Consider the following 22,979-nt stretch of genomic DNA (forward strand, 5'->3'; position numbering starts at 1 on the left):
GTATAAAAGATCTTAAGCATGTCACAGAAGGCTAAATCCATAACATGCAGTTTGGCAAAGAAATGTGTGAAGCAGCAGTTTCCTTCAGAATCAAAGCACATGCTCATCATGTTCAACTAAAAAGAGAGAAGCCTAATTTTGGGGGGCAACATGAAGTGGTGTAATTATGAAGATTTACTGTAACAAACCATTAAGACTTTGGTTGCATGAAAAAAAGATATTCAGTGATATTAGTTAGAATATTTGTGTCATGAAATGAAAAGCTAGAATATGCCACATGGATTAATCTGGGTGCTATTTATCAACAGTTACATAGTGTGTAATTCAACTGCAACTACTATTGGATGATTAAGTAATCTCAATTTCCCCCTCGTCAGATGAAGATTGACAAGATTGAGTAACACATGCATTGAAAAACATGACTCAATCATGGACTGAAAGGGGTAAATTTGCCTATGTTGTACAGGCTGCATGTAGCTAAGGAAAGGGAGTGAAGTTTGGATAAGTAATCTAGATACTGTAAACATTTTCTTAATTAAAATTTTCTAAACTAATTGGTGATACAGGTATAATTATATACAGTATGTAGCTATTCTCTACAGTTTCTAACCTCACATTTGTATTTAAGACAGAATATTTCCTTTTTAATACAGTTTTTTTTATTCGCTTTGGTACTATTTTCACAAGTAAGGTGTACATTTTCAAAACTCTTAGTGCTAATATCACAACAGATCATCAAAAGTGCACTTTTTTCAAATATTTCATCATGTTTTCAATTGTGTTAGTACAACTCACAAAATCACAAAGTAACCTTTTCACAACAAAAAATAAGTGTTTCATCTACATTATTGTTTCATTCACAGTAACTGCCTTTCATATAGCTCTTACTATCAAACTTTTGATTTGCATCTCTTTTGGTTCAGTTTAATACATTTGTCTATTATTTAATCCAACTGATCTTAATGGTTAATCAATTAATCATTTGGTAAACCTATAGATTTTCATTTCAGCAATATACAGTATATGGATTTTGAGAACTACAGAAATAAAATGTGTGTTTGTATGAACATTTACGTAAATTACGTGTAACTACACATGATGAATACTCGTTACTGCTAATTGATTTCACATAGTGGTAACCACAATTGGCCACTATAGTGGGGGTGTAAACACTGGCATTTTCTTTCAACATGGAGCAGGATAGACAGCAAGGAATAGGAAGAGCTCGTGGACAAGGGATCCATCAGAGAGGTCAGAGAGGTGGGCATGGGCTAGGTCATAGAGGTCAGAGAGGTGGGCATGGGGCCCGTCAAAGGGTTGGTCATCAGAGAGGAGGCAGAACTGTTTTCTCTGATGAAGTCCGGGCCATCATCGTTGATCATGTGGTGAACCGAGGCCTTACTATGGCAGAGGCTGCCAGATTAGTTGATCCAAATCTAAAAAGATCAACTGTCAATTCTATCATCCGAACTTTTCACCAAGAAAACCGGTAAGTGTGGAGGATGTATACTATATTAAATTTACAGTAAATTGTAATGCATGTAAATTCATCAGACATGTTACAGTATTGGTACAGTATGATTTATTGACAGTATTTTTTTTTATGCTTAGAATTGACAGAAAACCCCCATAGTGGTGGCCGTGGCCGTGTGCTGACCGACCAGCAAGAGAGGGCAGTGGTGGAAATGGTGAGGGCCAGGAATGATATACGGCTGTCAGAAATAAAGCAGGCAATTGAGGAGAACAATGACACCTTTGCCAATGTGGCATCCATCAGCCTACCAACAGTAGGCCGCCTTTTAAAGAGGCACCAGGTATCAATGAAACAAATTTACCTGGTGCCTTTTGAGAGAAACAATGACCGGGTGAAACAACTAAGGGCTGAATATGTTCAGGTACAGCACTATATATTGTATTGCTGTTACTATTTGATGCATTACTTACGTCATATGTATATTGGAACAACACTGTATAAAGAACTAACCAAAATATATTTTTTAGAGGGTTATGGTGCTCGACGCTGATGTGAACCATCACAAGTACATTTTTGTTGATGAAGCGGGCTTTAACCTGGCCAAAACTGTCGCCGTGGACGGAACATCATCGGCCAACGGGCCACTGTCCAAGTGCCTGGACAACGTGGAGGAAACATCTCCATGTGCGCAGCTATCTCTGAAGATGGTGTCGTAGGATGTAGGCCATTACTTGGTTCCTATAATGCTGCACATCTTATTGAGTTTCTCAATGAAATTGAGCCGGCCTGTCAAGGTGAAGGGGTCACCTATGTAATTGTGTGGGACAATGTGAGGTTCCACCACGCAGAGGTAGTTCAAGCATGGTTTCAGGCCCATCCCCGATTCATGACCCACTACCTGCCTCCATACTCTCCTTTCCTCAACCCTATTGATTTTTTTCAGCATGGAGGTGGAAGGTCTATGATCGCCAACCCATTGAGCGTGCTACCCTCCTTCAGGCCATGGATGATGCATGTGATGACATCAGTGTAGACCAATGTCAAGCATGGATTTGTCACGCCAAAAGGTTTTTCCCAAGGTATAACATTCATTGTGATGTGGACGAGAATCTATGGCCAAATGCTCAAGACAGGCTTGATCCAAACTAATGTAATGTGTGCATTAAATGTTATGTTTTGTTCTCATTTAGTTACATTTCATTATAGAAAGTATACCTATGTTACAATTATATCTGAAAAATAAAAACTACAGTAATTTGCCCAAATGATTGTAGAGGATGTCTTCATTGATCCTTCACTTGATTACACATATGATGGATATTTTGGAAATTATAGATTATGTAAATGTTGGGTAATGTAAGTGTATTGCCTAATGTGAAAACTGTGTAATCTGTCTTTTATAGTACTGTAGCATATTCATTTCAGCACTTCTAAGGCCGATTTGAAACATGTATCTTGCATTCTTTGCTTTTGGATGAAGTGATTGTTAAAAGTACTAAGTTGAAAGAAGATCATACTGTTGTGTTTCTGTGATTAAACCAAATGTTCTCATTACATATTACAATAATCTGGCTTTTGAAACAATGATTATGTGGACTGAAAAATGTATAACTGTAATGAAAGCATGGGATCATGTTTTGAAAGAATGACTAGCTGTGTTACAAGTGTGATCAGTTTGGATTTTTGTACTAAGACTTTTGAAAATGTACACCTTACTTTTGAAAATAGTACCAAAGCGAATAACAAAAACTGTATTAGCTGCGCAAAATAGTTTCAGTAGGTCATCATGAATAGATTAATGTACATAATAGATAGAATGACATACAGACAGACAGAAATACAGACAGACATGCAGACAGACAGACAGATAGACAGACAGACAGACAGACAGACACACAGACAGACAGACAGACAGATAGATAGATAGATAGATAGATAGATAGATAGATAGATAGATAGATAGATAGATAGACAGACAGACAAACAGACAGACAGACAGATAGATAGATAGATAGATAGATAGATAGACAGACAGACAGACAGACAGACAGACAGACAGACAGACAGATAGATAGACAGATAGACAGATAGATAGATAGATAGATAGATAGATAGATAGATAGATAGATAGATAGACAGAGAGATAGACAGACAGATAGATAGACAGATAGATAGACAGACAGACAAACAGACAGATAGATAGATAGATAGATAGATAGATAGATAGATAGATAGATAGACAGACAGACAGACAGACAGACAGACAGACAGACAGACAGGCAGACAGACAGACAAATAGATAGACAATCTCCTGAACTCCAAACTGAATGTCAGAATAGGAAAGAAATGTGATTTAAGCAATTTTGAGCGTGGCATGGTTGTTGGTGCCAGACGGGCCGGTCTGAGTATTTCACAATCTGCTCAGTTACTGGGATTTTCACGCACAACCATTTCTAGGGTTTACAAAGAATGGTGTGAAAAGGGAAAAACATCCAGTATGCGGCAGTCCGGTGGGCGAAAATGCCTTGTTGATGCTAGAGGTCAGAGGAGAATGGGCCGACTGATTCAAGCTGATAGAAGAGCAACTTTGCCTGAAATAACCACTCGTTACAACCGAGGTATGCAGCAAAGCATTTGTGAAGCCACAACATGCACAACCTTGAGGCGGATGGGCAACAACAGCAGAAGACCCCACCGGGTACCACTCATCTCCACTACAAATAGGAAATAGAGGCTACAATTTGCAAGAGCTCACCAAAATTGGACAGTTGAAGACTGGAAAAATGTTGCCTGGTCTGATGAGTCTCTATTTCTGTTGAAACATTCAGATGGTAGAGTCTGAATTTGGCGTAAACAGAATGAGAACATGGATCCATCATGCCTTGTTACCACTGTGCAGGCTGGTGGTGGTGGTGTAATGGTGTGGGGGATGTTTTCTTGGCACACTTTAGGCCCCTTAGTGCCAATTGGGCATCGTTTAAATGCCACGGCCAACCTGAGCATTGTTTCTGACCATGTCCATCCCTTTATGGCCACCATGTACCCATCCTCTGATGGCTACTTCCAGCAGGATAATGCACCATGTCACAAAGCTCAAATCATTTCAAATTGGTTTCTTGAACATGACAATGAGTTCACTGTACTAAAATGGGCCCCACAGTCACCAGATCTCAACCCAATAGAGCATCTTTGGGATGTGGTGGAACAGGAGCTTCAGTGCCCTGGATGTGCATCCCACAAATCTCCATCAACTGCAAGATGCTATCCTATCAATATGGGCCAACATTTCTAAAGAATGCTTTCAGCACCTTGTTGAATCAATGCCACGTAGAATTAAGGCAGTTCTGAAGGCGAAAGGGGGTCAAACACAGTATTAGTATGGTGTTCCTAATAATCCTTTAGGTGAGTGTATATATATACACATATTGGATGTGGCTCACAGACATTTAGTGATGCGTTTTCACTTCCGCTGTGGTAGGTGTCGCTGGCGTCGCGTTTCTGTCAAAGCCTAAACAAAGAAGAAGTCACGTGTTATTGTCAACAAGAGCTAACTGTCAGAGCAGCAGAAATGTCAACAGATCGCCCCAATACAAACTGTAAAAAGGATTACTGTTCAGAATTAATGTGAACTTTTCCCGGTGGTAAGTTTAGTCTCCAATATCGGGTGAAAGCTCAAGTAGTTTATGCATGTGGACAGCTCGTTAACTAGACAACCTGCCCATCTACAGATAACTGAAAACTATATGTATTGTTTTGTACTTATATGCAGCTTCGCTTTGAAATAGAAACTGAATAATTGTATCACTGACTTGCTTTCGGGAAAGGGAAAGATGAACACTGGTGTGAATAACTTCTCATTGTTACCCTGCCTGTACTAGTGCACAGGCCACAAGTAACACAATGCAATGGAAGCGTACTGTGCTGCTTAAACGCATATCATGATCAAGCTTATATACTATAGTGCTCGAGTGAATTATGTGGTTAGTATGGTTAAAACTGTCTTGTGATTCTCTCTTCACCATGCATCTGTCACTGCACTGTGCTGGTAAATACACCCTTTTTGTTCTGATTGGTTAGCTGTGCATAGACATTTTATAATTCTGTATTTGAAAATGTATGTTATTTTATTTGCCCAGATTTCTCCATCAGTGGGAACACAGATCCATAGGGTAAACATGACAACTAATCCAGCACCACTCCCCTTGAGGGAGTTTTGCCCCCTCTACTACCTTCTCAATGCCATACCTGCTAAAGTGCAGAAAGGTTTCCGTTCTGTGCTGGTCTACTTGACTGCTTTGGACAGCAACACTGATTATATAGCAATCGGCAGCAGCATTGGCATGCTGTATCTTTACTGCAGGAGAGTGAGCCAGATGAATAAATACAATTTAGAGGTAAGACAGCAGTGCTATTTCCACATATGTCTGCACTTACAGTTGATCTGAAATGAGGCTTTTGTTGAGGTGTTGTTTTTGTTTTGTTTTAAAATGTAATAAAACTGTATTCTTTTGTAACAGGGGAAATGTGAGGCCATCACTGCAGTGAAGTTGCTGAGTTGTTTTGATGATCTTGTGGCTGTTGGGACAGCGTCAGGCAGAGTTGCTTTCTTTCAGCTTGTGTCACCATTACCTGGCAGAAATAAACAGGTACAGCTGCGTTTCTTAATAAACAAACCAAGTTCCAAGGGTTTTTTATTAAACGAGAGACATTAAAGTGAAGAGTTTTTTTTTTTTTTACAATTGTTATTTATTTTACTTGAAATTGTTGAGACAAAGATTCCATGATATTTTCATTATATATATCAGTTTAACTTTACATGTGTGTAATTGCAAATATAAAGGTTAAAATGTGGTGTAACATCATTATTCAAAGTATAGCAGTGGTTCAAAAAAACTTTTTTTCTGTCCACTAGGAGTTGGCAAAATGACCAAAATGTATATATCGATATATATCACAATATAGTAAAAGTTTTCTGGAAAATCAATAAAAATGTATTTACTTAATAACCATTTAATAAATGAAAATGGTTTGCATGCTTCATTTTGAGGTTGTAAAACAGATTGCTTGTATTATGACTAATAATCATTGTACAACACAGTTTGCACACCACAGATGTCACACCTGTTTTAATAACAAGCTCCTCTTCATTTTCTTTTTTTTTTCATTTTTTTTTCTCCCCAATTTGGAATGGCCAATTCCCAATGCACTCTAAGTCCTCGTGGTGGCGTAGTGACTCGCCTCAATCTGGGTGGCAGACGAATCTCAGTTGCCTCCACATCTGAGACGTCAATCTGCGCATCTTATCACGTGCCTTGTTGAGCACGTTGCCGTGGAGACGTAGTGTGTGTGGAGGCTTCACGCTATTCTCCGCTTCATTCACGCACAACTCACCACGTGCCCCACCGAGAGCGAGTACCACATTATAGCGACCACGAGGAGGTTACCCCATGTGACTCTATCCTCCCTAGCAACCGGGCCAATTTGTTTGCTTAGGAGAACTGACTAGAATCACTCAGCACGCCCTGGATTTGAACTTGTGGTAGTCAGCGTCAATACTCGCTGAGTTACCCAGGCCCCCGCCACTTCATTTTCTTGACTTGTTTGTGTGTCGTCCCATTCTTTGGAGATCTCTTTTTCCATAAGTGTTTTTCATGGGTCAGAAATGATTGCACGAGTGATGCCGCTCTTCCTCCTGTCTTTGAAGTTCAAATTTTGGGAAGCCTGCTGGACCCGTTCGCACTTGTGTGCTCCCGAAATAACGTGCCCCACACTCTCATGAATCAAATGCGCCTGTAAGATGAGAAGCATATGTATTGCTTTTGAAGCGCCTATAACAAGATGAATGTCATTGAATTTGCTTGGGTGACAGCAGAACAATTTTCAATGCTGGAAAAACCCAGTCCATATTTCATGAAGTCTCATGTGAAGCACATGGATTTTTACACACGTGATATGCTCAATATAATCGATAATCTGTATAGATTAACACTTTATATCGTCACCACAATATCCAGTATATTGGCATATCACCCAGTCCTACTGTCCACATAATAAATGAGCATAAAGTGCAAAGATGTTTAACTGATCCGATAAAAGAAGATTGTAAAGTAATAAACTGGTAAAGCAGGCATGTTGTCACACTAATTGTGTGGTCTTGTTGCAGCTGAGAAGGTTTGATGTGGTGGGCTTGCACAAAAGCACAATTACAGCTCTAGCATGGAGTGCTAATGGTATGAAGCTCTTCTCTGGTGATGATAAAGGGAAGGTGGTCTACTCTGCTGTGGACCTGGACCAGGTTAGCTTTATTTTGGGTCAAATGTCTTAAAGCATGTCTTTGCTAGGCCCAGCCCTTCTAAATATTCATGGCATTCTTATATACCCAAGTGACAGTTTTGGAGTGTAGAAATGTTCACAGTGTTTAATGGCTGAGAATGTGTGCATGTGCTGTGTTCTTTAGGGAGTGTGTAACCCAGTGATTCTCTTTGAAGAGCCTTCAGCAATAGTTCAGTTGGAGTACAGTCAGAAAGTCCTTCTGATTTCATCCCATCAGCGATCAGTGCTCTTCTATACACAAGAGCAGTCGCATCAGCAGCTGGGCACTAAACCACGAAAAAGGTATGACACCCTCAACCCATGTTTTCCTGAAAGTGACGCTCAAGTGTTAGAGTTAGAACTTGTCCTCGCACCTTAAAAAGCTAAATGAATGGAGCAGAACGCAGGTGTCTCAAGACTCATTTAAAAAATATATATATATTTTAACTTGGCACGATGGTGCAACTGTTCAAGATGTCTGTCTATCGCATGTTTACATAGAAAAACAAATGAAAAACAGTGCAAACAGACTTAAACGCATTCTGCGTGAACGGCCCCTTACGCGTATTTCCCTCCCATTAGTTCATTAGTAGTGATTTTAAGCTCAGTAACTTAACCCACTTATGTACATTTCTTGATATTTGTCTTTCTTTTTAAAGCAATGGCAAGTATGGTGCCTGCTTCCAGCCAGCTCTGTGCAAGCAGAGTGATCTGGTGGTTTATGCTGCCAGGCCAGGGTTGCGTCTTTGGAGGACTGATGTGAGAGGTCGTGTGGGGGAGACACACGTCCTAAAGCCCCTCTTTAATCAGGAAGTACCTCAGTTTGAGCTCTTCCCACGTTCAGGCCCTACCGGTGGCTACAGACCTTCAGAAAGACAGTTGGGATTGGTTAGCTGCTTCCTGAAAGAGGGCTGGGTCCTCAGCTGGAATGAATACAGTGTTTATGTTGTGGACTGCACCAATCAGGTATGAATATTTATTCTAGATCTCTATGTAAATAAAATTCAGTTTGAGTCAGTCTATAACAAAACTTTTTATTGTTTCAGTCTGAAGATTTACTTACAATCGATCAATCAGCATCTTAACTGAAATGTACTTTGAGTGTTTGTCAATGCAAAGATTATTTGTGATATTGTTTCTCATTCTTTCTAAGGTAATCATTGGAGGATTGGAAAGCAGTGGAGATATAGTGTCTGTGTCATGCACTGAGAATGAAATCTTCATTCTGAAAGGAGATCGGGACATTCTGCGGATCTCAAATTGCTCTGAGGGACTGCTTTCCAACTGTGAGTAACAGTTCTGATGACATAATGATGTTTTAGTCATGCACTCTGCTCCATCAGCAGTACTCAGATATTAAGGGGAAAAAGCATGTTTTGCCATTGGGACTGTAATAATTGTTATGTTTTCACCTAGTCGTGCTTCATAGAATGAAATGGTCTGAATCATATCTTCGTATGAAATGTTTGTTGATGCATTTCTCTCTCTCACTCTCTCTCCCTCTCACACACACTTAAAAAAACTATGGATTTTATTGCATAAGATAGCACGAGACATATAAAATCTGCAAAGAATTTATGCTTTTTCTCAGAAGTTTTCATAGCCAATTTTGCAATTATTATTATTTTTGTCCATTATTATGATTAGCAAATCTTCTGTCCCTGAGTTTGATGTTTTGCTCAAATAGTGTGCTTTTGCTTACTTTTTTAAGTGTGTCTTAAGTGTGACTTAAGTTTACAAATATATTTGGGGACCAATGTTAGTCCCTATGAAATCTGTTAGATTTTTTTCCCAATTTCGTTTGATTTTTTCCTAAAATTTTGTGTTTTCTCTTTTATCTTCTATGAATTCTGGGTTTTAAAGTTTAATTACATTTTATCATAAAAATAAACAGTCCAATCAAATTAATTAATTGAATATTAATCAAATAAAAACAGAAACATTTATTTTCAACATACCATTGCATTATTTTTTATTGAATGAAGAGCGTCTATACTGATCATCACAGCACAATCCAAAACCCCACATTACATTTTTTTATTTGATTTTATTATTATTATTTTGTCATTATACAATGCTGCACAGTTGAGCATCACAGTATTAACGAAAACAGTGATTAAACTTTTGATTGTGATATTGCTTTAATATAATGTAAGTATTATTGGAATATTATTATTACTACTACTAATATTATACTGAATATTACATTTTACTATAAAAAAAAGTCATACATTATTTCTGTCACATTTTTTCAATTTCATGCTTCTAGTTAAATGGGCTTTTATTTGGACATTTTGGCAGAAAATCAGATGTTTTTGAAGGCTTCACTTCCCACTTCAGGAAAAGCAGTTCGCTAATTTGCTTATTAAACTTCAAAAAGCTATGATTAAATTATATAAATATAAAGTGTGCATGTGCTACATGCTTCACAGTGAATAAAGTGCTCTGCTCTTTGTGATTAATGCACACGTTAATGATGCGGTTAGTGTATAAGCAGTGCCTTCTCGCATTCACTTACTGTTGAAGCACGCAGTTCTTGCAGACCATATAGGCTATTTGTTTAATTAAATCTCAGCCTTTTGTGGTTATATCATCAAACAAGTTTGATTATTTGTGCATTTATACATTAATTTAATCCCAAATTTTGACATTCCGCATTTTATATTTAATTCCTTTTTATGACTGGATTCTATGATTCCAGTGGAATGTGGAAATCATAGGGCCCTACCAATGTATACTAATCTATCTTTTTCTCTTGATTTCTCTCTCTCTTTGTCTCAGTATTTGACCACTCCTACCGATCCCCTCTTTCCACACCCACCATTCTGCCGCCCCCTAACGGTGCCGTGGAAACAGCTCAGCCAATTAGAACCATGTCCATCATTACAGAGCAGGACACTCAAGCAAGTCCTAGCTCAGAGGAGGTGCGTGAGGGGGTTGAGGAGTTGGAGGAGGTGCAGGAGGAGCAGCAGCATGAGGAATTCAGTCAAGCTGTCGAGGCTCTGGAGGTCACTGATGATGTAGAGGAGCAGCAGCAGGTTAGCTTGGGTACGCTGGAGTCCCACAGTCGCAGCAGCTCCATCACATCATGGGAAAGTGCTCAGGGGATGTTGACAGCCACAGATGCATCCACCTCAGAGCTCTCCTCCAGCCGATACAGCACGATAACCCAGGAGGATTTCCAGCAGGAACTGGTGGTCAAGGCCATCAAGCTGAAGAAGAAGGGCAAGAGGAGAAGGCATGGTAAGAGTTTCAAAGCTGCATCACATGTAGCACTCACCATGTTAGGATATTATGCCATCACATAAAACAACAATGATATTTGGGAAGACATCAAAATGTGATAAAAGCACTCTTGAGGCTGAACAATGCAGAGTCTAACTATTCTAACTGAACAGTAGACAACATGAAATTAAAATTGACCCTATAAATACATTCCAGGTCTAATTTTTATGATCCAATAAATTGTTGATGGATAAAATCCCACCTTGTGTTTTTTCTTGTGAAATATTCTCTCAGAAATATGTCACAGTAAAATGTGAAATGGGTTGCAAATGCCATTTCAGGTTGACATAAATTTTTCCTTCAACGCTAGTTTATATATCTTTGTGAGTCCAATGATCTTCTCCTTTCCTCTGTGACTTTGTAGAGAGTGGGAACTGTGTCAATGAGTGCAGCAGCTGGTCGGAGAGCATGTTTAGTCAGGACGGTGCAGGCAGTGATGTTCTTTACACACCCATGAGCGAGCCTCCTTATGAACCTATCAGCCTACTGTGCCGCAGCCTCGACCTCCACAGCACCAGCTCGCCCGACCAGGAGGGTTCAGTCTACGAAGAAACTCACAGTTTGGATGTCTTCCCCCTTCAGAGCCCCCCAGAGTCCTCACTGAACCAGAACCTAGAGCCTGATCAGGTTGCAGTTAACCAAACAGCAGAGACGCAACCCCCTTGCCCGATATCTCTCCCTTTGCAAGACATGGAGTGTCAGCCGTATATTGAAAATGGGGATGTATTTGCTGAAAATGAGCCCCACATTGCAACTACTCCTGATGTGGACATACTCTTGGAATGCACCTTTTCATATATGCAGGCAGCTGATGATCAGGACATTATGGAGGAACACATGAAGGAGGGAAAGGACCCCCTGCAGGATTCTGCGCAACAATCTACAGAGAATTTACATGGTGACTTTAACTTGGACTTGTCTTATGATCCCATTAGGCCAATGGGTTACTCTCCTGAACCCGAGCCAACGCCCTCTAGTGATGAGGAGGACATCTATGCCCACGTAGTGCCATCCAGTGCTAGTCTGGGCGATGGACTAAATGCTCTGAGTCTTCAGGGCTCAACTGATAAGAAGAAAGTGGATGAAGAGACTCAGCTCCTCAAAGCTGATCAGGTTAGAGAGCTGACTAACATGGTTCTAAAGAGGGAAACATCTTGGGAGCTAATAAGTCAACAGACCAGTATCAGATAAAAATTTATTCTTTTTTTTTTTGCATAATATAGAGATTCTGCGAGTTTAAAAAAATGATATCTTAAGTAGGAGCCAGATATCTTAGATTCATGATGGAAGAGTATTTATTTATTTCTCCCCTTTTCTCCCCAATTTGTAATGCCCAATTCCCAATGCACTCTTAAGTCCTCATGGTGGCATAGTGACTCACCTCAATCCGGTTGGCGGAGGACGAATCTCAGTTGCCTCCGCGTCTGAGATGTCAATCCACGCATCTTATCACGTGGCTTGTTGAGCGCGTTGCCGTGGAGACGTAGTGTGTGTGGAGGCTTCACGCTATTCTCCGTGGCATTCACGCACAACTCACCACGCACCCTACCGAGAGCGAGAACCACACATTATAGTGACCATGAGGAGGTTACCCCATGTGACTCTACCCTCCCTAGCAACCGGTCCAATGTGGTTGCTTAGCATGCCCTGGATTCGAACTTGTGACTCCAGGGGTGGTAGTCAGCGTCAGCACTTGCTGAGCTACCCAGGCCCCCTATGATATAACAGTATTTAATGTTGTATATGTATATACAACTTGATTGTACAATTTGAAGGACCAACAGATCATTTTGTAAGCTTTTAAATCTTACCATACCTAGTATAACTGTCTATTTACATTTAAAAATAAAATTTTGAAACATTTTTCTGAGTTTTGTATATTAAAGTTTAGTTGGTCTTAAAAGGGTCTTTAAAAAGTCTTGAGTTTAGCTTCATGAAACCTGCAGAAACTCTGTAATATTATGTATTAAATGAGTAATAACATGTAACAGACAAGTAGGAAGGTTGTAATAAGCCTTGTCATAAATGTACATTTATAACACCGTAGTAATGTCCATGGATCCATATAGGATGTACTAGTCATAAGTGCAAAAACGTTATAAATATATTTCTTTTTAAAGTTGGCTGAAAGCTGGATGGGCTACAGTGGGCCTGGCTGTGGCATCCTCAGTCTAGTCGTGACAGACCGATATATCTGGTGTCTGGACTTTAAAGGAGGACTTTTCTGCAGCGGTCTTCCAAACAGTAGCTTGAGCTGGCAAAAGTTTGAGGAAAATGTCCATCAGGTGGCTTTGTCCCCATCAGGTAAGCAAGCACTTTTTTATGGTTTTGAGGACTCTAGACTAAGATTAGTTTTGATATGTTTTGTATTTAAAAATAAAAAAACTTTTAATTATTACTTTTAATAAAAATAATATTTATTTTACAAGTTTTTGCACACAGTTTTGTTAAAGTAAATTTGAATGGTAAAACATTTAATAAAATCAACTTTATTTTATGACATAATATTGATTAAAGTAAGTGAGTAAATTTCACTTGAGTTAATACAGTAACGTTTACATACAAATCTACATGGTACTTAAATAAACTTAGTAAAATAAATGAACATTTCATTAGAGAACTTCACATTTTGAGCTTTCCTTTGTCTCGTACCACATGGCATACTTTAGCCTTTCGTAGAGAAGCTTAATGCTTGCTATATAGTCTAATAGACAACATCAGCTTGCATTACAAATGATTGAAACAAGATACAGAGTTGCAAACTCAGACCTCAATACTTGGCGCACAAAACACAATGACATAACGATCAACATAATTTTTTTGATCATGAACATAGAGCTGCACAATTAGTCGAAAAAATGATTGAGATTACAATTACAGCTGCTGTAATTAACTAGTCATGAAAAGTGTCAGTTACATCAATATAGATATATTCTATTCTTGCAATAGACAATCAGAAATGTGCATGCATGCGATATACAATCAGAAAATATTAGTTTAGCATATCAGAAACAACAACCTTGTATTCTAGCATTGTTGTGTTGCACACTTTCTGTAAATAATTTATTCAAAATATATATATATATTTTTAAAACACTTGTATTTAATGCAATAAAGCAATTAAGGAACAATTATCATCTTGTTTTGGATGTGTAGCCTATATAAAGAATATGGCATGCAGTTGCCCCACAAAATGTATTTTAATCTAAAAGAATAATCGCAATTACAATATCAAGCGAAATAATCATCAATTATGATTTTTGTCATAATCGTGCAGCCCTAATGAATGGGTAATTTAGAGTAGAAAATTAACAAAACAAGAAGTTACCAAACGTATCATCAAAATCAGCAATAAAAAGTGCCGTAAATAAACATGCCAACAGTGAAACCATGCAAGATCATTAATTATTAAAGCCCGGCAAATGCTGGTAAGTAAAATGCACTTATTTATATACTTACTAAATTTACATTTGAAATGTACTCAAATTAGCGAATAAATAGGACATGGTTTTCTACTTTAGGAATGGTACATCATGACGCATTGTAAAGATAACAAACAATCATAAATATATTTGCTTAGAAACTAGAGCTTATATTTTAAATATTTGAATTGAGTACATAATTATAATTTACTTCATATTTTCAAGTTCTAAAAATGAAAATTATCTCATCGTTTACTCACCCTTATGCCATCCCAGATGTGTATGACTTTCTTTCTTCAGCAGAACACAAATTAAGATTTTTGAAGAATTTCTCAACTCTTTGGTCCATACAATGCAAGTGAATGGGTGCCAACATTTTGATGCTCCAAAAATCACATAGGTCAGCATAAAAGTAATCCATAAGACTACAGTGGTTAAATCCATGTCTTCAAAAGTGATATGATTGGTGTGGGTGACAAACAGATTAATTTTTAAGTAAATGTTTGCTAGAAATTCTCCTTCCTGCCCATTACGGGGCATATTCATAAAGAATGTGAATCACCATAAACGCAAGAAGAAGAATGTGAAAGTGGAAGTTAGGGTGCATTTGATTCAGAAGGGCTCATCCCTTTGCCTTAATAATCCATTCAGAGTGTTTACCCTCCAGAGTGAGAGCTTCGGAAGGTTGAAGGATGTAGGGCTCAAAAATATAATTAATTCGGAACATACTTCAGTATCATCTATCCAAGCCAACCAGCAAAAGGAGCCACTGCTGTCGCACAATGGCTAACGCTAATGAACATCTCCTTTCCCTTATACCCCTTTACAGCAGGTGGAGGCGAGAACCGGCTTGACGATATAAATAATAGTTTTAATATAAAACTGAACCAAAAGACACAAACACACACATATGATGGACAGCTGCCCATAAACGCTCTCTCTCACTCGCACCACCATCCGCAGTCGGCCTTTATCCCTCTCGGAGGCTTGATTAGCCTGATAAGGGGCCGGGTGTGTAAAATCAGGACTCAGCCCGCCCTCCGCCCTGTCACACCTGCACTTCATCAGAAAGATTTACACATCATTTTGCATCACTAACTGCTTTCAGAATGCAAATTTAAATCTTTATGACTTTATGAACAAATTAAGCTTCATGTATTTTATTAATTTTTATAAAAAAATAAATCAATAAACATGTAGTCTACAGTGCATTTATTAAATAAATAAAATGCCATTGTGTATTATTATTTTTATTTAAACTCATTTAGAATAAATTATCCAGTGAAATAACACAAGCATTAACCAGATTAAAACAAAAAGCCAGGGTTTTAAAATTATAAATAGTTCATAATAATAATTAAAAGCCTTTGTAGACTATGAAGATGAAGGGATGTCACACGTTTTTGTTTATAGAAGCATAATGCAGTTGCAGCTGGTTTAATTTACAATAAATCACACTTAGCAAACCTCAAGCTTTGTGACGTATGCTCCGGTTCCGGTCTGCTCGGCAGCAAAGTGTTCATCAGCTATTTATGAGCCCTTCGGTTTGGAACAACCCTTCAACATGGTGGCCACAATCAGGGGCGAAAATTCCATCAAAATGTTGGGGGGGGACAATAAACATAACAATTCTCAAGAGCAATTTTTGAAGGGGACACCAAGAGGTTTTTGTTGTTGCCCCGTTTGCATTTGTATTATTTTATTTCTTAAACAATTATTTTAAGAATATATCATTATATTATTTACGATACACATATTTTAATGATATTTTAGGGGTCCCGACACCCCGCTATTTCCACCTATGGCCACAATCAGTCCCCCTTTGGAGGCAGATTTATCCCATTTAGAATGCAGGGTTAAAGTGGAGATTGACTGAGCAGGGAGGGGAATTTAAAATAAAAATGGACTGAAATATTGATCTGTTTCTCACCCACACCTATCAAATCTCTTCTGAAGACTGCTGACCTATGTGATTTTTTGGAGCGTCAACATTTGGCACCCATTCACTTGCATTATACGGACCTACAAAGCTGAAATATTCTTCTAAAAATCTTTGTGTTCTGCAGAAGAAAGGGTGAGTAAACCATGAGAGAATTTTCACTTTTGGGTGAACTATTCCTTTAAACTTATTCAGTGTAGAACGTATTTAAACTTTTATGCTATATTTACTTCACCACAAAATAATTTTTTACAGTCTATGTTAAGATTTGTATGTAGCAACATGGTCACATAAAAGCTACCTTTTATATTGCTATTTCAACCCTTGGTTTTCAATTGGTATTTTACTACAATAGTTTATCTAATTTAAAACTAATCTAACTAAAAACATGTAATTTTCTGACAAAAATAAACCTTTGGATCTGATCCCACTGTTGTGTTTTCTCAGGCTCATTGCTTTGGAAAGTGGAGCAGAAAACCATGACTGCTTACGCTTGTGGGAAAGTCACCATCAAGGGAAAGAGACACTGGTACAAAGCCCTGGATGACACGGCTTTCGTTGCACTTGGTGATGACACTGCCTGGCTCATTCGCACAAATGGCGACCTATACCTACAGACCGGTATGAAAAACAGACAGATCCCTTCTGAATAATTTCTTAAAGCTCATCGTTGAGTGTTTTGCAGTGACTTTGAATTTTTTATAATTGTATGGTTTGACAAAAGTAAGGTACAGAACCGCAAATCGGTTTTCAGGTGTTGTTTCACTTTTTGGCCACTAGATGGTGTTATATGTACTTGGTTAATAGCCCATTGTGTTTGGAAAGCTAAATTAGCAAAAATGGCATAAGCAACAGTCATGCTGCATATGGCATTTGTATGTGCATTGTTATACTAGGTTTTTCCTGTTTTTTTCCACTGATTTCTTTACTCTAAAGAAGTGTTACTTTGGGGTGGTCTCTGCTTTGGGTCTTATGTAATAGTGAAGAGCATAATCAACGGCAGCCAGCCTCGTGCAGGCTGTGCCAGTTACCTCACAGCTCTGTTAAAGCCTTATCATCCCAAAATGACATCTGCCAGTTCAGAGGTCATAAGGTGCAGTACTGTATATTACTGTAATAATGAACATATACAGTGGGGTTCAAAAATGTCAAACAAAGCAATGATATAAATAATTATTTAAGATTCTGCTCTATATCTATAGATCACTAAGCCAATAAGAAAATGTGTGATATTGACCACGCTCTTTCTCACATTACTTTGGGATAACATGGATCATTCGTTTTTACATGTCAATGTCAATACATGGTTGTAATTAAAGCACAAGTTGGCATGCCAAACACTAAGACATTCTAAAATTGGTGTGCATTTTTCAAATCACAATTTGCTTTTGTTTGTTTCTTTGCATATATTTTTCTGTATAATCTGTAAATATATAAAATTGAAGCATTTTCACAAGTGGATTCAGACTTTTTAACCCCACCTCCTGCAGAACCTGTTGTTTACAGAAATGTTATATATAGTTTTGGATTCAAAAAGTTTAATCAACCAGACTAATTTCATGCTTGGATATATACCATTCATTTAAAGGATACATTTAAATACCTGAAATACTATTGCTGCGTTTTATGTGTATTCAGGGCTAAGTGTGGACAGGCCATGTGCGCGGTCAGTGAAGGTGGACTGTCCATGCCCTATGGCGCAGATGGCAGCACGGGGCAGTGTGGTGTGGGCACTGAGCGAGCAGAGGGGGGTGTTTTACAGAGAGGGTCTCAGCAGCTATTGTGCAGAGGGGGAGCAGTGGAAGTATGACACCGTCAGGTATGTCTTTGATCACGATTTTCCATGATCAGATTGTGGACAGATATAAAGGACTGTAAGTGAGATCTGGCCTTATCCTTTATAACTGCATTATTATGAAGAGAACTGCTGTATATTAGTAATGAATATTGCATATATAGTGTGCCAAATTTTAGATCTTATGAGATGATAATTGATGTATTTAAAGGCATGTTGATGTATTTTTATATTTTTTTTGTATTTAAGTGAAAATACTGTATATTCTAATATTGTTTTTGTGTTCTCAGTGAGAGCCAAGGTCTGGAACCTATCTGTATTTCTCTGGGTGAGAATAACACAGCCTGGGCACTAGACACCAGTGGCAGCCTATATTTCAGAACAGGGGTCACAGCTAAAAAGCCCCAGGGTGAAGATGACCACTGGTGGCAGGTACATACTGTATGTTAAACACTACTTTTGGACAAATCTCTAGATCAGTGGATCTCAGTGTTAGCCTGCTTTTTGGATGTGATAAAAATAAGACACTAAAGACTATAAATCTGAACCATCTCACAGTTGCATTTTTCTACAATATCTTTCCTAATAGATAAGCATCACAGACTATGTGGTGTTTGATCAGGGCAGTCTGTTCCAGACTCTGATCCAGGCTACTCAGACCGTTGCCACGGCCACTAGAGCTCCAGTGGAGCGGGTGGCAGAGCGTCTTCGTGTGGCCTTTCTCTCTCAGCACTCCCAGTGCCAGCCCAGCCTCATCAGCGTGAGCAGCAATGGTGTCTGGATTGCTTCTGGACGCAACGAGTTCCATGTGGCCAAGGGCAGCCTCAATGGTATGACACGCGTAGCACGGGTAGCTTCAAATTGAAATATTCTGTTTAATTGGCTGATGTCTTTTAGACTATTTATATTTTTAAATATCATAAAGCCCCTGCCAGTTTTATGTTGATGTTTATTAATGAATATTTATTTTCCTGCAGGTACATTTTGGAGGAGCGTTGTACCCAGAGGAACAGCCTCTGCCACGAAATGGGCCTTTGTGTTCTCCTCTGCTGTTCCAGCCAAAGAAGGTATGTAGATATCCCACCACTTCACATTCATGCCCCTGTGGTATCTGGTGTCCAACAGGAAACCATGAAACATAGTTGTACTTTGGCTGCTTACATCACATCTTTGTAGACTCCCTATGTTTGGTCATTATTTCTACTCTCTAGCTTAAAGGGATAGTTTACTTAAAATGTTTTATTCTCTCATCATTTACTCACCCTCATGCCATCCCAGATGGCAAAGATTTTTAGAAGGATTTCTAAGCTCTGTAGGTCCATACAATGCAAGTGAATGGTGACCAGAACTTTGAAGGTCCAAAAAGCACATAAAGTCATATGATCAAGATTTTATAGGTGTGGGTGATCTGTTTCTCACTCACACCTATGATATCGCTTCTAAAGATATGGATTTAACCACTGGGGTCATATGGATTACTTTTATGCTGCCTTTTTCGACATTAACACCTGCCCACCTGCCAAATGCAGGTAGAAATCGGCAGTGGCAGGTAACTCCGTCACTCTTACTTGCCACTTTGGCAGGTAGCAGCAGCCAAGCAAATTTAATTGTATTCATCTCGCGTTCAGTGCTTTATAAGCAGAAAATATGTTTCTCATATCTGACACATGCATCTCCACAAGGCGACCGAAGCATGGTTTTGCGTGAACCGCTGCAACGCACATCAGTATGCTCCAGAGATAGCACCAGAGCTCTGGGACAGCGCTGACTGAAACTTGCATGATTCAATCAGGCTTCGATAACGCAGCAGCCGGCGGAGGCCTCAAAACTTATGTGACCCATTTGAATTCTACAAAGAACGTTCTAGTAATAAGCTCTATATGGAGGAAGTCGAACCTACTGTGTGCCATAACAGTGTGCCATGCATCAACATCTATACAAGGTTTTTAAAATGCACATCATCATCCAAAATAATATTCAAATTAATTTAACTGCAGTAACACTAACTGGTATCTGGTATAGATGCATATTAAATTGATTAGGGTGAGTTCATAAGATTTTTATTAATAAAAGTTATTCAGTCCATGAATTAAAAAAAGATTAATGTATTTTACCTTTTTTGGAAAAAGATGCAATGAAAGTGAATGAAATGTTATCTACCAATATCTCCTTTTTTACTCCATGGAATTATTAACTGTGAAAGTTGTAGTTAAAGGTTTCAAGGCTATTAGATTTTCATAACAAATACTATAGTTTGGATAATACTAATGTACATTAGCCTAACCGCAGTATTGTGGTTCCATTCATGGTCTGACATGTGGTTATGGACTGATTATTACAAATGTCAATGTTAAAAAATGGTAAACATTCATATAGGCAAGTACAATTTAGAAAAGTTCAGTCTGGACTTCCGTGGACAGATGGATAAATTATTGACAAAATGTTCCCCTTGTTCTGTCCTACTCCTGTTCTAACTGTCATGGTTGCATTCAGGTATTCTAAAGATTACTTAAATCAACAGGCCTGTGTCCAGTGGAACTCATATCATTCTTGTTCAAATGAAATATCCAAAATAAATGCATGCAGTTACGCTCCAATTTTGGCTAGTGAAAATGCTGAGTGGCCAGTGACTTTGGAATACCTCTAGCCAAAAAGTCCATGTCAAGCCCTGGCCTTTTTATGCTTTATGGAGCTTCAAAGTTCTGGCAACCATTCACTTGCATTGTATGGACATACAGAGCTGAATTTGATTTGTGTTCAGCAGAAGAAATAAAACATACACATCTAGGATGGAATGAGTGTGAGAGAATTTGTATTTTTGGGTGAAATTTGCCAATAACTTAAACCCAACTACATGTGTAAGTAGCAGCTTAGACTCTCTGATGTCTTAAAAAAAAATTGGTCTTCTCATAGTGTGTCTTGGTGTCTACACAGGGAGTATCCTGTGGTTAGGTCAGAGCAGTAAAGACCTGTTCTGCATCCTGGACCAGGACCTCCAGATGCGGCCCTTCAACATTCAGTTCCCTCCAGATGTAGAGATGGTGCAGCTCTCAGCCTGCCATGATGCTCTGTGGGGCTTAGATCACTATGGCCGTGTCCACATCCGCACTTTATCTGCCTGTTGCCTCACAGGAATGCACTGGACACTGCTGGATCTCAGCCAACTCGGTAAGGGAATTTTCTTTCCATAGACAATGGTTTTATCAGTGGGTCACATGCCGGCTAAATTTAAACTTGTGAAATGTGAAAACACCAAACTGAAAATCTAGATTAGATTGATCAAGTACATACCAAAAAACAACAACAACAAAAAAACATGTCTTACTGGACCCAAAAATCAAAAGACAAAAATGCCTAAATTATATTTTGCACAAAGGATACTAATACATATTTTAGGACCATTAGGATTTTTTCAATTGTGACATTATTTTCATGACAGTTAAGCAGCAATATTTATCTGTAGCAATATTTTATTTAGATTAGTATAAATTAAATGCAGTACAACAAATGCTCCAATCATGTGTACATAGTTTACAATTTAAATAGTGTTACAGTAATAAGAATTTGATTTTTTTGCATTATGGTAGTGAGAAAGGGGATGATGATGTTTAATTGTCATGAAATATTTGTTATTAAATCAGTATACAGGTGATTGAGGACTTTGTTTGCTCTGTGTGTACACCAAGGTATAAAAAATTTAAATTATTCGGCCCACATAAGGTGACACCTATTTTGATGAGACAAGTCGCTTATTTTGAGCTTGTTTTTCCAGACCAAGTTGAACGTTGTTAGCTGTTTTTTATTTTGGTCGAACCATTTACCATTTGGAAAGGAACCCACAGAACACTGGAATGAAAAAATACTGTTTCTGCTCAGAAAGAACAGACTTTTCATCGTTAGTGCTTGCTTACATTACAAAAATGGTCTCAAATGGGTTAATTAGTTATATATTAATGGGTTAATTATTATCATAATTAAGGTAATCCTAATTCTAAAAATTACCTTTTCTTCACGGGTTCATGTCACGCCATGCGAGGTTCAGACGTGTAAATGGCGAGCTCTGCGCACTTTGCTAGTTTTTTTATTAATTTCATGTTATCTAGTGAAATTCAATACACCCAGTTACACATTTGCTCTTTGAAGTAAACATGGCAAAGAAGTCAAAATCCTTGGGCTCTGGAGACATTAAAAGACACTTATGTGCTCAAGCTGAAACCTCTGTTGGGCCTACGGACCACGGACTCAATTTGGATGGCACGGCCGGGGAAATTCAGTGTCAACTGAAAAAAAATTGTGATGCTGACGAAAGTTGTTACTGACTTGGAGGATCTCACTGTAATACGTCGTTCGATTATGGCAATGGAAACCAAATTCTCTGAGTTGGATACAAGAGTGGCAGATGTTGAGAAACAGATTAATTATCTGGAGTCATCAGAGAGGGAATTATCCGCTAATCTGCTCACAACCAAAATAGACCTGGAAGGCATTTTGGAAAACTGGAAGATTTTGAAATTAGGAGCCGAAGGAACAATGTACAGATTGTTGGAATTCCTGAGCATGAAGAAGGCAGAGCTATGTTGAAATTCCTTGATGAGCTCTTCCCGAGTCTGCTCGACATAACAGATCATAAGCTGGAAATCGAGCGAGCTCACGGAGTCCCAGCTTGCATCCGAGGAATCAGGACACCTGTTTTGTTTCTTTTTGTGTTGATTCCGCCTAGCGGCTGGAGTTTGTTTTGTTAAATAACACTGC

The 22,979-nt window shown here is 38.5% G+C and overlaps 1 protein-coding gene across 1 annotated transcript in view; it reads left to right on the forward strand.

Annotated features, from left to right (window-relative positions):
* The first annotated feature begins 4,990 nt into the window (after positions 1 to 4,990).
* LOC127656664 (tectonin beta-propeller repeat-containing protein 2-like) overlaps positions 4,991 to 22,979 on the forward strand; it is a 29,363-nt gene continuing 11,374 nt past the window's right edge. The window contains exons 1-16 of the mRNA XM_052145083.1: positions 4,991 to 5,115; positions 5,611 to 5,868; positions 5,992 to 6,120; positions 7,638 to 7,769; positions 7,932 to 8,089; positions 8,446 to 8,752; positions 8,940 to 9,072; positions 10,568 to 11,029; positions 11,436 to 12,184; positions 13,192 to 13,375; positions 16,880 to 17,053; positions 18,071 to 18,251; positions 18,518 to 18,659; positions 18,817 to 19,057; positions 19,205 to 19,294; positions 21,162 to 21,395. Of these exons, the coding sequence (XP_052001043.1) occupies positions 5,650 to 5,868; positions 5,992 to 6,120; positions 7,638 to 7,769; positions 7,932 to 8,089; positions 8,446 to 8,752; positions 8,940 to 9,072; positions 10,568 to 11,029; positions 11,436 to 12,184; positions 13,192 to 13,375; positions 16,880 to 17,053; positions 18,071 to 18,251; positions 18,518 to 18,659; positions 18,817 to 19,057; positions 19,205 to 19,294; positions 21,162 to 21,395 (3,535 nt within the window). The 5' untranslated portion in view covers positions 4,991 to 5,115; positions 5,611 to 5,649. The remainder of the gene's footprint in view (positions 5,116 to 5,610; positions 5,869 to 5,991; positions 6,121 to 7,637; positions 7,770 to 7,931; positions 8,090 to 8,445; positions 8,753 to 8,939; positions 9,073 to 10,567; positions 11,030 to 11,435; positions 12,185 to 13,191; positions 13,376 to 16,879; positions 17,054 to 18,070; positions 18,252 to 18,517; positions 18,660 to 18,816; positions 19,058 to 19,204; positions 19,295 to 21,161; positions 21,396 to 22,979) is intronic.

This window comes from Xyrauchen texanus, chromosome 16, assembly GCF_025860055.1.
Source record: "Xyrauchen texanus isolate HMW12.3.18 chromosome 16, RBS_HiC_50CHRs, whole genome shotgun sequence".
In the NCBI taxonomy this organism is placed as follows: domain Eukaryota; kingdom Metazoa; phylum Chordata; class Actinopteri; order Cypriniformes; family Catostomidae; genus Xyrauchen; species Xyrauchen texanus.